We start from the raw sequence: 14,562 nt of genomic DNA on the forward strand, positions 1-14,562 counted from the left end.
GTTCTTTTTGCAGAAGACGCCCATCTGGGGGGATAACTCCCTATTTTCCCGGCGCTCTGTAGCCCGCCCCACCTTCCCGTCCCCTATCATTTTTTACCCTGATCACACTCATGATGATGAACTTGCAGCTCAGCTTCCTGCAGCCTGCTTGACCCGGGAGCACCAGCAGGCTGCCGGCCTCGCCCTCTGCTCCCTCCTCCCCCTCGAAACCCGGTGGCCTCGGGGCGCCGGTGGGGGTTCGAGTGGGCCGGGACTGCAGGAGGGGCGTGCAGGGGCGCGGGGTCCCGCCGGGTAGCGCGCACGGAGCTGCGCCTCGGCCGCCCTGCTTCCTGGAGCTGTGCTCCTTTGACCCCAGTGGCAGTCCCTGTCACTGCACCGCTCGCGATCCCTCTGGCTCGCCGCGCCCTCGCTCCCTCTTCTCGCCCCCTCGTTCGCTCTCGCCCCAGATCGAGGCTGCTCGGGTCCTTTCTCCCCCCGCCTCCCTCTAGCGCCGCGCCCCCTGGTCCCCCGCCCCAGCTCGCGGCGGGACCTTCGGGGTCGAAGGTTCTGGCCCGCCCGCGCCCCTCGCCGCCCCCAAGCGCCCCCAGCGCTCTTCTAGCAAGCTCGGGCCGCTCGGCGATGGATCGCCTGCACACCGGGCGCTGAAGGCATCCCCGGGACCCGGAGCGCAGCCCGGGAAAGGTAATCCGCCCCGGGAAGGGAGGCGGAGGGCGGGGGAGGGGGAGGAGGCGGCCGGGCGCCCGGTGCCGAGCGCGAGAGGAAGGGAAAAAAAAATGCACACACAAAGCGGAGCCCGGGTGAGAGGTGCCTTGTCAGAGGCGCGTGCGGCGGGGATCGGAGGCTGCCGACCGCGGCTGCCCCGGTGCCCCTGACATTGGCCGAGCGGGCAATTCAGAACCTGGGAGGGCTTATTTTCAATCCCCAGGCGAAAGCGAATTCTTTTTTAGGAACTGTCTTCCCTCCTACTTCCCATCTTGCCCCTTTTCTCTTGTCCCCTCCCCCCAACCCTCGGCCCCCCGACCTCTTGGGGTCCCCACCTCACTGCCCCCTCCTCCGCCCGTATTTCTTAGGAGTGGATGTCTGCGAAGGACAGGGGCGAAAGCCGGGCAGCGGGGATGGGGGTGGGGACGAGGGTTCGGCGAGCTGTTTACTAGAAAGTCCTGGGGTTCATGTGTTCGAGCCGCCCCGGCCTAGGCCCGGGTGCATTGTGTTGGCCCGAGCCCCAGGCGCCCGCGGCGTTCAGAGGCCAGGTGCAGTGGCTGGGAAGGCGCCGTGCAGCTTTGTGCTCGGGCTGCGCCCCGCGGCCACCCCCCGGGGCCGCCCGCGCGCGCTCTGCTCTCAAGCAGGGCTTTTTCTCACCCTATCCCCGCGCCCCAACCTCACTCTCTGCCGCCGCCTCAGGTCTTCATGATCGTAGCCTGCGGAGCGACCCGGCGACCCGAGCTGGGGCTGGGGCTAGGCGGCGGGGGACAAGAAAAAGTAACCGTTGCCGCCCGATTTCTTCTCTACCGAGGCTGGAGTTTCTTTGCTATTTACACGTAACAAGGTTATCTTTGTAAAGCCTTTGAATTGCAGGGTTTTGCGGCCTAGGAGGTGAAGGGGGCATTTTTCTGAAGGTTCGGGAGGGGGGTTGGAATCCATCAGCAAGAAAATAAATGATGCCTCAGTGGGGTTGATTTATAGCAAGCACGTTTACACCCACCCCCCATACACACACACACCAAATTAAGTGCGAATGCGGGTCATGAAAAATGTGTAATTGATTTGCGATGCTGCAAACAAATAAACACAAACAGGTCAGGGTGGAAAAAAACCAAACAAAACTTTAACTGAAAAGAAAAGATTTCCAAAGAGGGGGGAAATCGGTGGCCTCCACATCCCCTTCCAATGCTCTCTGGCTCCCTCCTTTCTCGGTCGCTCGAGGAAGGAGCCTGGAAGCCCCCGGGCATAGAGCGGGGAGGCGGCGGCTACTTGGGGCTCGGGCTCCGCTCTGTGGGTTCGGGGATGCCAACGCGCCTGGGAGGCTGACGTCGGGGACGTGGGGCTGTGATGCCCCAACGAGGATGGCGCGGTGTCAGAACCATTGGCCACTGGTGGTCATCAATCAATCCGGGGCTGGGGAAGAGGGAGAGAAAAAAGGCGCCCAGCGGACCCCGGGGCCGCGAGCGCTAGCGCCAGTAGTGCCAGCAGCGGCAGCAACAGCGGAGACGACGCGGTGGCAACCGGGACTGAGCGAGTAAGGCGAGCTGGTGCTTCAGGAAGGAAGGGGGAGCTGTGGCCCGGACCAGGCAGCCAGGAGCCGGGAGGGCAGGGCAAGTGTGTGTGTGTGTGTGTGAGCGCGCGTGCATGTGTGTGTGTGCAGTAGCTGAATCCCCTCTCCAACTGCCCACCCTCGATTTAAAACAAACAAACCAATCCAAAGTAGAGAATTCTGCGCCCACCCGCCCCACCATATATAGACTCCACGCGTTGTCAGAGGCGCGGGAGAAAAGTCTCGCCCTCCCTCTCTTCAAGAATGTGCCAGCCGGGTGTCCGCAGTGCTGGAGACAAGTTCAGGTGTAAGTGCAATGGGAGGGAGGGAGCTCTGTGGACAGAGGCACGTGGAACTCTATGTCAGCATCCCCTCCAGACTGGCGGAGGAGCCTTGGAGAAGGCATGTGTGCATCCCTCCCGCAAGCAGGGATGAGTAACTGGAAGTGGGCATAAAAGAGTAGAGGCGTGAGTCAAGAAAGCAGTGGATCTGTGGATCTGTGAGGCAGAGGGAGGAGAGAGCAAAATTTGGCGGAGTTGGAACTGGCGAGTTCCAAAGTCCCTTCACGCTGTCGGGCGATGTTCTTGGGGCAAGTGATTAAAATGAGCATCCTTGTTTAAACAAGGAAACCGCGGGCTCCTTTCTCATAGGCTTTGCCAGGCTGTGCAGGGGTAGAGAGGTCAGGAGTCGTTGCTTTGAAACTTTCGGTAAATTGGACTTCTGGTGTCTAGGAGGTGGAGACAGTTATTTAATTCTTCAGTTTTTAATCCCTGCACTGCCAGCAGACTTTAAGAGATTTTCCAAGTAGATTCCTGGAAAAGAACATTCCTTGTTGTATAGCGTCAGGGACAGGAGAAGTGACTGCTGTCTAGGAAATGCAAAATGTGCTCACATGATTTTTTTGAGAAAAGAAAATCAAACTAACAGCAGTGTGGATGTTTGGCAGTGTCAGTCCCTTTTAGGTTTTTCTTTAGGCGAATTGGCATTTTGTCCTGGGTGCCTTTGTTTTGTGGAGCAAATGTGTTGAAATATAAAATGAAAATTAAGAAAATACTTTCTCTGAATATTGTGGTGGTGTAAGCGTGAAGAGGGTGACTTGCACCAAAATATGGTCATTTGGAAGGTTTTGCTACATACATATATGAAGCAAGGTGGTGCAGCCTCTTGATAATTTTAGGTAGTAGTCTTCTTGCAAGATTTCCCCCAATTTTCATATGAAGAAAGGTGATTTTGCTGATTTTCCCTTGTCTGAGAGAGTTCACAAAAACAATATATAAAACAAAAAGCAAGCAAATAAATAGAAAACCCCAAATCCAATCTTTTCCTTGTGTTTGTGCTTAATATTCTTAAGATACGTTCATTTTGAGATATGGGTGGAGGTGAACATAGCATTTTTTAAAAAATAAGTCTTTTCTTGACTTGTCTGTAAAGGTGCTATGAAAGTTTTGAAGCTCTCTGCCTCAGTCTGACATTTTCTTCAAAGGACTCCAGATTAAAGAAGATAGACGCCGCAGGTGCACTGTTTCGATAAAGCATTTGAAAGGGAACATGGCAAAGATGAATTCAAATGAGGTGCCAACCACCCATTTAGCCCTTCAGAGTTCCAGGGGCCTGTGCTTGCTGATGAAAAGATGTTCTATTTGTCTTGCTGGGGCAAAGGTGCAAAGAGGCAGATATTCACTGACAGAAAAGGCAATCTGTAGGTTGATGTTAGGATGGAGAAGACTGTTTAGGAATGTGGCTTGATTGCTTTCTAAGTTCTGTCTCTTCTAGGTTTCAAATAAGAGAACTTGGGAGGGTATCATGCTACCCACTTCAAGACATTGCATAGAAATTTAAATGTTAAGTTTGTATATTTTATTTGTAGGCCACATTCTGTTTAATGAGTTTACTCCAGAAACATTTAAACTTTTTCTGGCACTGAGTGTTCCTCTGGGGTCACAGTGGTCTAGACATGAATTTGGTTTCTTTTGCCTCTGAATGTTCCCTATTTCACACAATAGACATTGATGGAAAGAACATAAGAATTGCCAAGTAATTTTTATACCACTCTCTAATTTATGCAAACACTAAGTTCTCGTAGTCTGAAAATGTGTATTTTTTTCCCCTCTGTGCTTTGATGGCTAACATTCTTTTTAATGACAGTCATTTCTATAACAGGAAGATGTTTTCATTTGTATTTACTTTTCAGCGCCACGCAATTATGCAGCTCTGCGCTTCAGTGGTGTCTCAGTACTTTGTGTCTCAAAAGAGAATTACAGTACTTAGAACAGGACTGCAATTTGAAGCAGGTGTTGTGTTTTACTGTTATGCAAAATAACAGTAAAATATAATTGTGAGGAAAATTAAGGAAACAGCTGCAAACTTGGTATGAAAACTGCTACATTATGATTTGTAAGCAGTTCTTATAGATATCTTACATCAGAGGAGCAGGCAAAGATTTTAATTTAGTTAATCCCACTGGCCTGGGTGTCTATCAACTGGTGCTTAAAGGAGTCATACCTCTCATGAAGTCAGGAGGAAGAAAGAGAACTCAAAGTGACACTGTTTAAAATGCCAGAGCACCAGGGATTCATCTCTTGGCAGTGCAGTTGCACGTTAGGAACACAGACAAGGTTTATTTAGATGGCTTTGCTAATATGAAGAAGCCAGTGATTTGAGTAGAACGTTGTGGAATTTCTTAGCCCAGCTAGCATATGGAGGACTACACAAGCCCCGGGTTGTAAAATAATAAAATAAATGGCCTATGGCAGGCCATCTGCCTTTTGCTCGATATTTAAGGTGTTTCATGCCAAATTTAAATCTAATCCTATTATTCTAAATATTTTTATTCGAGATAGCAGCTAAGATTTCTGGAGCTTAATGGTGCACATGGCAAATGTATTCTGATGCAGAGCAGTTAAAGAAAGAGTGCTAGTTACCCAAGGGTTACCAAAGGGAGTGCTTCCCACTTCTCTTCTGAACTCATCAGTTTTAGCAGCTTCCATGCAAGAATTTGCTTTCCTCTGTCTTTGCACCCTGCTGTAAAAATAGACGTCTTCATTTCTCAATCCAATGTGGCAACTAATACATGGACATTTATGAAAAGAATGAGAACTAATGGGATTTTTTAAAAAGATGAAACCAACTAGTGAGAATTATGCAGCACCAAGATGCAGTCAGGACTAAGCTCCCTCACTGGTCCATCAGGACTGGGAGAGGGGAGGTAACGAATGGCATCCAAAGTGGTAGTTCAGCCCCGATGGATGCCTTTGGCCTTTTCCTGAGTGAACCAGAGTGTTTAAAGAAACCGTACTACATTTAACAAGAAGGATTTACCTTACCATCAAGTTCTTGGCCAGAGAGAAATGCTTATGCATCCTAGGCATTATATATGTTGGGACTGCAAGTGAAAGAAAAGTCACGTGTTAACGTGTGAGTGTTAATATAAGTATTATAGTCATGCCCAGGTGTCTGTTATAAGCACAGGATTTTTATTTACATTTGTCATTGTGGTATATAGATCTTTGAAGCATGGAGATTTCAAGTGATTATGTGACACCAACTTTGTAAAGACCAAACATTCCAATTAGTGGGGAAGGCTTGGAAGAGTCTTCACTTTAAGCACAAACCATTTATAGCTAGACACCATGGCAACTGCGGATTTGCCCCTTCAGTAATTCACGTTAAGTGCCATAATTATAATTAAAGAGGAAATCTGAGGTTGAACTCCATTGAGATGATTTAGTAGCATCCAGCAATGTCAAATACAGTGTAATGTCCACTCTGAAGTACGAGCAGGGTAGAGAGTTGGGATCCGTGGTACCTACAAGGCAACAACATTGATTCACATTTTTCCTGAACCAATTTTGTGTCTAGATGTCAAATTTAATATCTCTGAGCATCTTATTTCTCTTTGTTCTTATTATATATATACACACACATATATATATTTTTTTCTTCTAGAAACACACAGCGGTATTGATGAGTAAATCCTTGGATTCAGAGGTTGGCTGAAACGAACCATGCCTGCTTCCATCTTTTGCTCCAGAAAGTTGTGAATTGCTCATGCCCATAGGGAGGAAGGATGGCACATGGGATTCCTTCTCAAGGCAAAGTTACCATAACGGTGGATGAGTATAGCTCAAACCCCACCCAGGCATTCACACACTACAACATCAACCAGAGCAGATTCCAGCCGCCACATGTACATATGTAAGTATTGCTCATGAACTTAAAAAAAAAAAATTAGCAGTCAAGAGTATAGAAATAAAATAAGAAAGAAAACCATTCTCTTCTAGCATTCTGCTAGGGAGAATTAAAAAGTAAATGATTTACAGAACAGATGGGTATCTGTGGTTCCAAATACAACCCAGGAGAAATCCCTTACATCTGCGTAACAGTTCAAATTTTAGAGCACTTGCAAGCATAGTTTGACATTGGATATTCAAAGGCTTTGGTTGTCTGCATTTTGTAGATAACAGAGAGGTTAAGGTATTTTCTTAATGTTGCACAGGGAATTTTGGCAGCATCTCCTGACCCCTATTTCAGTTTGTTTTGCCCTGTATTATTTGCTTCCATAATGAAATATTTCTTTAAAATTTGTGTAGTTTTTTTTTTTTTTCCCACACCTCACCCCACTACCCCTTTACATTCAGCTGGGAAATAGGCCTAATTGGAACTAATTGTCCAGCTACTGCTAAATCCATTGTCTTGCCTGTTGCTAGTGAAACGTGTGCTGCATGCTGCAGGCCTCAAACAATACCGGGTAACAAAGGATTAAGGGACAGTGGAACAGTTGGTTCCAGGAATTGTACTTTTCTCCCACTCCCTAATACTGCTTAAGTCCTGGCTGAGGTTTAAACTGTTTAAGAAGTAAAGTGTGGGAGAAACCCAGAGGCAAGGATTTCGCAGCACCTGGTTGCACACCAACTCTTTTCTGGTCTTCTGCCACAGGATGTGCTGGGCTTTCAGCAGAAGGGGGCCAAAGGTCACCATCTCCCTTGTTTATTCAAGGCCTGGTGCTCATTCTCTATGAGACCCTTCCGATGTCTAACATGAGTCTTTCATAGTAGGACTAAACCTCTTTGAAAACTATTGTATAGTCAAGATAGAAGGGAGGTTAGGACTCTGTTGACTGTTTTTACCACTCCTGGCAGAATTGAACTCTGAGCATGTCCAAGTCACAACCTCCTTCTTTAGTAATTCTTTTATGTGGGCATTTACAAAGAGAGTAGAACTGCTACTGCCCCCACCCCACCACAAATCCTCTCAAATTCGGAAACACTAACCAAACATAAAGGCATTTCCCTTGACTACCTTGATATTAGTATAAATACTAGGATGTTGCTTTGTGAGGCTATGCTAAAGAGCCACTCAGTAGCCTATGATAAAATTTATGCAAAGTTGGAAAACTAAAACACCATGCCTGAATAATAAAGAAAAAAGAAAAGAAAAATAAGAAAAATCATTGCAAATGGTTAGTGCTAAACTATTTAAAAGAATGTTATACTTTAAATTAGAATTGGTTCACGATTATGAAGGATTACTAATGTGATTTTAAGGAAGAGTTTTTAAGGTGTATAAGATTTGTCTTTGTTCAGATGGCTTTTCTGAACAATACATATGTGGTCATTTCAGATACTCTTTTTATTCTGTTTCTATGCATTTGTCTTTCTTGTTTTTGTTCTGTTTCTATGCATGTGTTTTAAAATTTGTACAGCCCATATTTTTGGATACTTACTTTTAATTTGGTTTTGCTGGTGTGACATTGTGTATGAAGGAATCACAAAGAACTTGGTGAATCCTGTTTCCCATCTGGCAGGAGAAGCTATGATTTACCCAGATTCCTGGGAAATGACTTGACAGGGAGGCTCATCTTGGTCTTCGGGGCTGCAGACATCTGCTCACTTATTCTTGGTTGTAGATTCCACTGATGACCGATGAACGCACAGGGCTATTTTAAAATCACGTAACCTTAGAAATGATCTGCTTAGATCTAGCCATGAAAAATTGGAAGGATCAAATTATACTCCTTTTTTTGGGGAAAAAAATAAAAGGCCTGAGAAATGAGATTTGCAGTGGCAACTTAGATAGCTGTGTAAGCCTTTTACCATACTTCCAACCTAGGAAGAGAGGCGTCTTCCAGAGGCTGGTTGCCACATGCCTTTTTTCTCTTTTATTACCAGTGGGTTTGCCTTCTTACACTCTGCTAAAGCCACTCAAGTTGTCACACTGACACCTGAGCACACCTGGGGTTCTCTACCTCTTCTCATAGGTACAATGTGTTTTATCTGATTATCATATGCCTCAAAGCCAGTGTAGACTCCTGCTCTTACATGAAGCCTCTTCTTCCTCTTTCTTCCTAATCCAAAATGACTGTGCCTACCCAACAAGACACCCCATTACTTGGCATTTATTTCATATGACTTGCATTATTTTTCTTCAGATCTCTTTCTCTCTCTCTAATTGGCTCATCTACATGATTTAATCCTTAAAGTGGGGATTGTACTTCTGAGCAGGTGACAGATGTTCAGATACGCTGATCGATCAATTGATTGGATTATGTATTGAGGTGAGAAATTGTGATTGATGCTTGGAGATTTTCATTGGAATTTTTCTGTCTTGACCTTTTGACTTTGTATGTGTGTTTTGTCAGGAAGTTGACTCACCTTTTCATTGCCTTTCCTTTTCCTTGCAAGAGCCTGCTTGATCTTGTTTTGCAGGCCTGAGGACCTGGCACTATGAGGGCCCATAGTAGATGTTCAGTTATCTTCATTGGATAGAATCATGTTATATTTCTGCACGTGCTATATTAAAGAGCATTGCTCTTAATCTAAATAGAACTAAAGTGGCTTGAAAATACATATGAAATATTTAGTCTAAAAACTTCTTCAATTTTTTTTTTTGAAAATTTCAACATGTTTTGGCAGAAATTTGCTCCTTTCCCTAAATGTATTTTGTCTTGTGCATTTGAGTGATTGCTCATTTATTTTGCTCAGGATTCTTAAAACATTTGCTTTTCTTTTTCACTTAACACCTGAGGTCTACGAAGACCTGTGACAGATGACCTAGAGTAGAGTTAAAATCTTGGCTGCTTTAATGGCCCCTTGTTTTCTTTTATACAAGTTCGTGGTGGTAGGTAGGGTTGTCTCATCTTAATTAAAGAATATCTCATTTCCCAATTAATTCAATTAGTCCTTACTCAGCTTTGTGACTGACCCTGGGCAATTGATTTACTTCCCTTCTCCAGGCCTCAGTTTACTCCCATGTAAACACGTGCACTGAATAACAGTTAAGGAACTTTTTTTTTTTTTTTTTTTTAGCTCTGACTTACTAAGATTGCAATTAAGACAGGGCTTATTTGCAGGTTGTTGCTGGGGTGAGGAAACAAAGCTAAAGAAGACTTGGTCCCCACGTTGCCGATCTCAGAGCTGCCATTTCATCTGGTTAGAAGAGGTTCTGGTTTAGTTTTTATGCAGTTTTTATTTCAGTTCTGACAAGATGGTTAGCAGGCTTTCTGAGAACCCTGGCCTTGAATCTGCTTGTGACATAGGGTAGGATTCCCACCCCCCCTTAAGAAAGCAAGCCTATATGACTTTGGAAAAGAAAATCAAAGCACAGCTGGAGTTCACAGACCAAAATTTAGCCTAGAATTTGTGTCCCTTCTTACTCAGACTCTTGATCATACTAATAGATGTGATGGTTGAAGCCTAACAATTAGCAGGGCTTCGTTTTTCTACAACCCCTTCGTCTTTCAATGCAGAGTGTTGAGAAAATTATTTTGTATTTTTAATGATGATGGGAGGAGATGCTGAAGGAGCCAATGGAAGTCTGGAAATGCCATGAGGATTTTTTTTCTGCATGTTTTTAATGACGTTAGGCCTAATAAAATAAAATCACTCTCAGTTTTCCCATGAAAGTCCCATGTTATGAGAAGTCCTTCAGTCCCCCACACACCATGGTGACTACTTACCCTACGAGTGAGGATCATTGCTCTTTTTTTTTCTTTAAGGATTGGCCATGGGGAGGTTCAAAGTAAATTTTATTTTCAGTTTTAGCTTCTTTTCCTTGTCTCTGTTTTTGACTGCTGACAGCCCTGGAAACTTAAATAGCACTTGCTTTTACCCTGGGTCTGTGAAGGCAGTGTCACAGAGTGGTCACCTTCCTAGTGGAATCAGTTGGCCAGGTGTGAAACCTGGTTACACCACCTACTGGCTCTATCATCTACCACAGAGAAAAGTCACTTCCCTGAGCTTTCTTGTTCCATCTGTTAAATGGGATTGATGAAAGTAATGCCTGTCTCCAAAGGTTGCCGGGGGGGATAAAAGCGTAGGAGTGCCCCGTGGACTCAGGTTTACCTGTTATCATTAATCATTATTTTATTCAATTCTGAGCTTTTGATTCAAATTGTCTCCACCCATATTGAAAATCGGGGATTGTTAATGAAGGAATAAATAAAAGTCACTGGTGAGTTTTGCCCTGTCTTTCTCAAGGAGCCATTATCAGAAGATGCCATGGAGACTTTTCTAGGTGGGATTTTTGGGTGGTTGGGGTCTGCAGGTGTCCTGATGCACAGCCTAGGAGGGTCTCACTTACTTCAATTACTCCCTGAGAGTAGCAGTTCCAAGGGGGGAAGGAATTCTGTCAGCCAAGTGCTCCCTTTTGCCTCAGTGGAATGAATGACAGTGGCCTTCCTCCTCCTGGGGTGGCTCCTTGGAACCCTGTGCCTTGCCTGGTCAGTGTCTCAGGTTCCCCACTGATATCTGTGTTTCAGAAAGTTGATGGTCATGGTCAGGATGGAATGCTTAGGCTGAAGAAGGAAGACACGGTAGGGGGGAATGTGGCGTGAAGTCAGACATTGGTATACAAGTGTGATCATGCCGTTACTGGCTTGGTCAGGTGACGATGGAGAATCAGGATCTCAGTTTTTTTTTAATGAGGTTTAAGACGGTTGTGAATATTAAATGAGATGACGCATATGACGTATAATCATGAAACAGGGCACTTAATGAATTGATGTTGTGATAATATCCTAGGTTTTACTAGCTGGTGAGCATGATATAAGTTTTAATTTTTTCTTTCCAAAATGCTTGGCTGTGTAAACCTGACATGTCCAACGTGTGTTCTTGTTGCACGGTGTAGCAGACATCAGTGTTTGCTGAGCATCGTTGATCAAAAATGAACTTTCAGGGATGCTGAGTGATCATTCCATGCCAAATTCTTACAGGGTTTTGTTTGTTTGTCTGATCTGAGGTTTCATTCTTATCCAGTTCAAGAATGTGGTAGGAAGTCAATGTTTGTTTCAGGTCTGCATTAGATATCCTTAGTTGAAAAACAAAGTTACAGGAAAGTATTATAGAAAAATGCCATTTGGTAAAAAAAATGCATGCTTATATATGTAAAAGTATGAAGAAGGATTAATATCAACATTATTGGTGAATATTTAGGGAATAAATTTGGGAATAAGTTTCAGGGAAGGAGTGTTGGGTAATGACCTTTCACTTTTTATTTTATATATTTTTGTATAATTTAAATTGTTTTTATAACAACAAAGTGATAACCTTAAAAAAAAACCCTTTAAAAAAATAATGATAACAATTTAGCTAGTGTCCAAGTTCTGTTTTGTCAGCAAGGTTTGAATTAAGGATCTTCAGTTTTATGATACAATCAAAGAATAGACCCATATGAGATATGGTGGCACATTCCTATAATCCCAGCTACTCGGGAGACTGAGTAGGGAGGTGATTGAGCTCAAGAGTTTGAGATCAGCCTGGGCAACATAGAGTACAGCTCAAAACCCAAACAAGAAGAACAAAAAAACCTTCCAAACTAAACCAAACCAAATCAAAATGAAAAATAGCAATAACAAATAATATACAAAGCAAAAGCCAAGGAATAAATCCAGGCTGTTTGTTGGTTCAATAGAATTCAACTTGCTCACTTCTTAGACTTATAACAAAAGGGAGGTTTTTAAAGAAGTATCTTTGAATCCAGTTTTGGAAGCCAGCAAAGGGTATGGTGTCAGGAAGCAGATAACTAACTGCAGTGGACTCCTGACAGTGTTGGAGAAACCCGGATTCTGGCCCTGTGGTGGTCACTGTTAATTAGCTCTGTAATCTGAGCGAGTTGGGCCTCTCTGAATTTTGGGTTCATTACCAATGACCTATAGCATCACCTATAGCATCATCCTCTCTCCTGATTGTCTAGAATTTTTTCTATTTCTCTTCTTTTCTTCTCTCTACTCAAAATTAAGAATAACAACCCCACAACCTTAGTGAGATTCCATAGGGAAAGAATATGTTAGTGAGACATCATGGGGATGTGGTCTAGGAGAAGAGAAATGATCTCTATCTCTCACACAGGAAAGAGTAATAGCAACGAATGAATGAAGGTCTGGGGCTCTATAAAATGGCACTTCACTAACAAGGTAGAAATTTATCCTTTGCTACAGAGCTGGGCTGCATTAGCTGTTTGGGAAAAAAAAAATTCTAAACACACATTTCTCTCTTGGTAAGCCACTTTCTCATTCTCATTACAAATTTATCACTGGCCTGCACATTAGCATGGCCATAATTTTTTTTAATGTTTTCAGTCTGAAATTTGTCTTGGAGATACTGAATGGCCCTTTTAGCTTGCATTCATATATAAACACAGGGTATTTTTCTTTTCCTCTCTCATTTCTTTTTGAAAATAAGTTCTTTTTCCCATACACTCCCTGAGGGTACCGTCTTGTGGTCCGTGACAGTTGGACTTGGTTTTAGAGCCGACTTTTTCTCCTATTTTTCTGTAGATTTCTTTGTTTGCATTCAAGCATTAAAAAGGCAATCTAAAATTAGATTTGTTTTTTGTATCCATATGGATTTATTCTTAGACTCCTAGCTGGATGGTGGATCAGTGGGTAGTGATTTGTTGTTTTGTTTTGTTTATTAGCTACTCAACTTTCAGGGAGGTTAAAGTATTTTGACACATAAAATGGATCCTTTGTCTTCTAGGTTATATCTGGATTTCAAATTCTGAAATGGTTACCTACTTCCTAGTGATACAGAAAGATCATAGAGAAAGTGTGGCCACAGCAGTGGATGGTCAAGGTCTAACACTGGGGAACCATAAGATTGCTTCCCTTGGACTGAATCTTTCTCCTTCTTTACATAACCTTTTTGTTTTAAACTTCGTTTATGGAGATGTTTTGATAAAGTGGCAAGAAAACCTAAACAGGAAGCAATACACTAGGTATTGTGCATTTGAGACATATTCAATTTTAATTCTGAGATTTTAGAGCCTACCAAAAAGAGATTTTAAGATGTCAAAACAAAGCTAATGACCCTCAACCTATCCCATCTTGCACAACACACTCTAGGTAGTTCTGATCTGTTTCCAAAATGGGGTGGGGGGGGGGAGAAAAAGCTCACTGCGATTTGGATTGTTCAGTGTGTTTTTCTTTCTTTTCTCTATTTCCTTAGCTCTCTCCTCCTCGTGTATTTCTCCCCTTTAGACTCTCATAGTGTACTGGAAACTAGACTTTTCAGTAGCTGTCCTGGCCTTGATGGGCTATTATTTTAATATCAGTATGGGAAAAACTGCCACACATTTTTAGACCACCATGGTAGTCAGTCTCTCTCTCTCTCTCTCTCTCTCTCTCTCTCTCTCTCTCCTCTCTCTTTTTCTTTTCTCTCTCTTTTTTCAACATGTAAACGTACTCTTGGAGGTTCTGTGTGGAAATACTAATTCTGCATGGAGGAAACGGTTGGATTTGTTGGCCCTCGCATTGTTTGGATCTGCATATTGTTGTATTTTGCATTATTTTTTTTCTTTTTCTTCAAATTCTGTCCCCGTAAAAGGGTAAAATATTTTTGGTATATAATAAAATGTATTTTTGCAAGTTTTTCATTTTTTGTTCCTTATCATCCATCAAAAAATAAGCTTCTCTAGTTGGTTTAAATTATTTGCTGCAGTCTTTATTTTGCATTAAAGCTGTCAAAACTGTTAAAAAAGAAAAAGAAACTAACATGGCCATTCAATAGAGAAAACAGATGCATTTTTAGGACTTGATAGTGTAGAGGTTTAAAATTCTGAGTGGGAATTAGACCATTTGTGAGATTCCTTGGTCACAGTGGCTTCTTTAAAAGATTGCAGGACTCTGCTCAAACCCATTTATTTCTTGTACAGCCAGCCTCTGAAACCTTCCAGCTCAAAGATTTGATAATTCTTGGATTAGACAAATGTCTTTTTCCATCTTGCTGTGGGCTTTTTTGGCATTTATATTGATTGGCTAAAAAATGAGGCTTCTTTGTACTTGGTTTGAGATATTTGTGCCATAGACCGAGTTTCAA

At 43.3% G+C, this 14,562-nt stretch overlaps 1 protein-coding gene across 7 annotated transcripts in view; it reads left to right on the forward strand.

The window, feature by feature from the left end:
- The first annotated feature begins 217 nt into the window (after positions 1–217).
- The window catches only part of Mpped2 (metallophosphoesterase domain containing 2), a 171,555-nt gene continuing 157,210 nt past the window's right edge, over positions 218–14,562 (forward strand). Inside the window, exons 1-2 of one of the 7 annotated variants that reach the window (XM_026404332.2) lie at positions 218–681; positions 6,197–6,445. In XM_026404332.2, the coding sequence (XP_026260117.1) occupies positions 6,318–6,445 (128 nt within the window). In that variant the 5' untranslated portion in view covers positions 218–681; positions 6,197–6,317. Of the gene's footprint in view, positions 682–793; positions 798–1,517; positions 1,547–2,197; positions 2,237–2,510; positions 2,559–6,196; positions 6,446–14,562 lie in introns of those variants that run through there. The other 6 variants (XM_026404358.2, XM_026404341.2, XM_026404349.2 and 3 more) reach the window with 6 other exon arrangements.

The sequence above is a fragment of the Urocitellus parryii genome, chromosome 4 (assembly GCF_045843805.1).
Source record: "Urocitellus parryii isolate mUroPar1 chromosome 4, mUroPar1.hap1, whole genome shotgun sequence".
Lineage (NCBI taxonomy): Eukaryota > Metazoa > Chordata > Mammalia > Rodentia > Sciuridae > Urocitellus > Urocitellus parryii.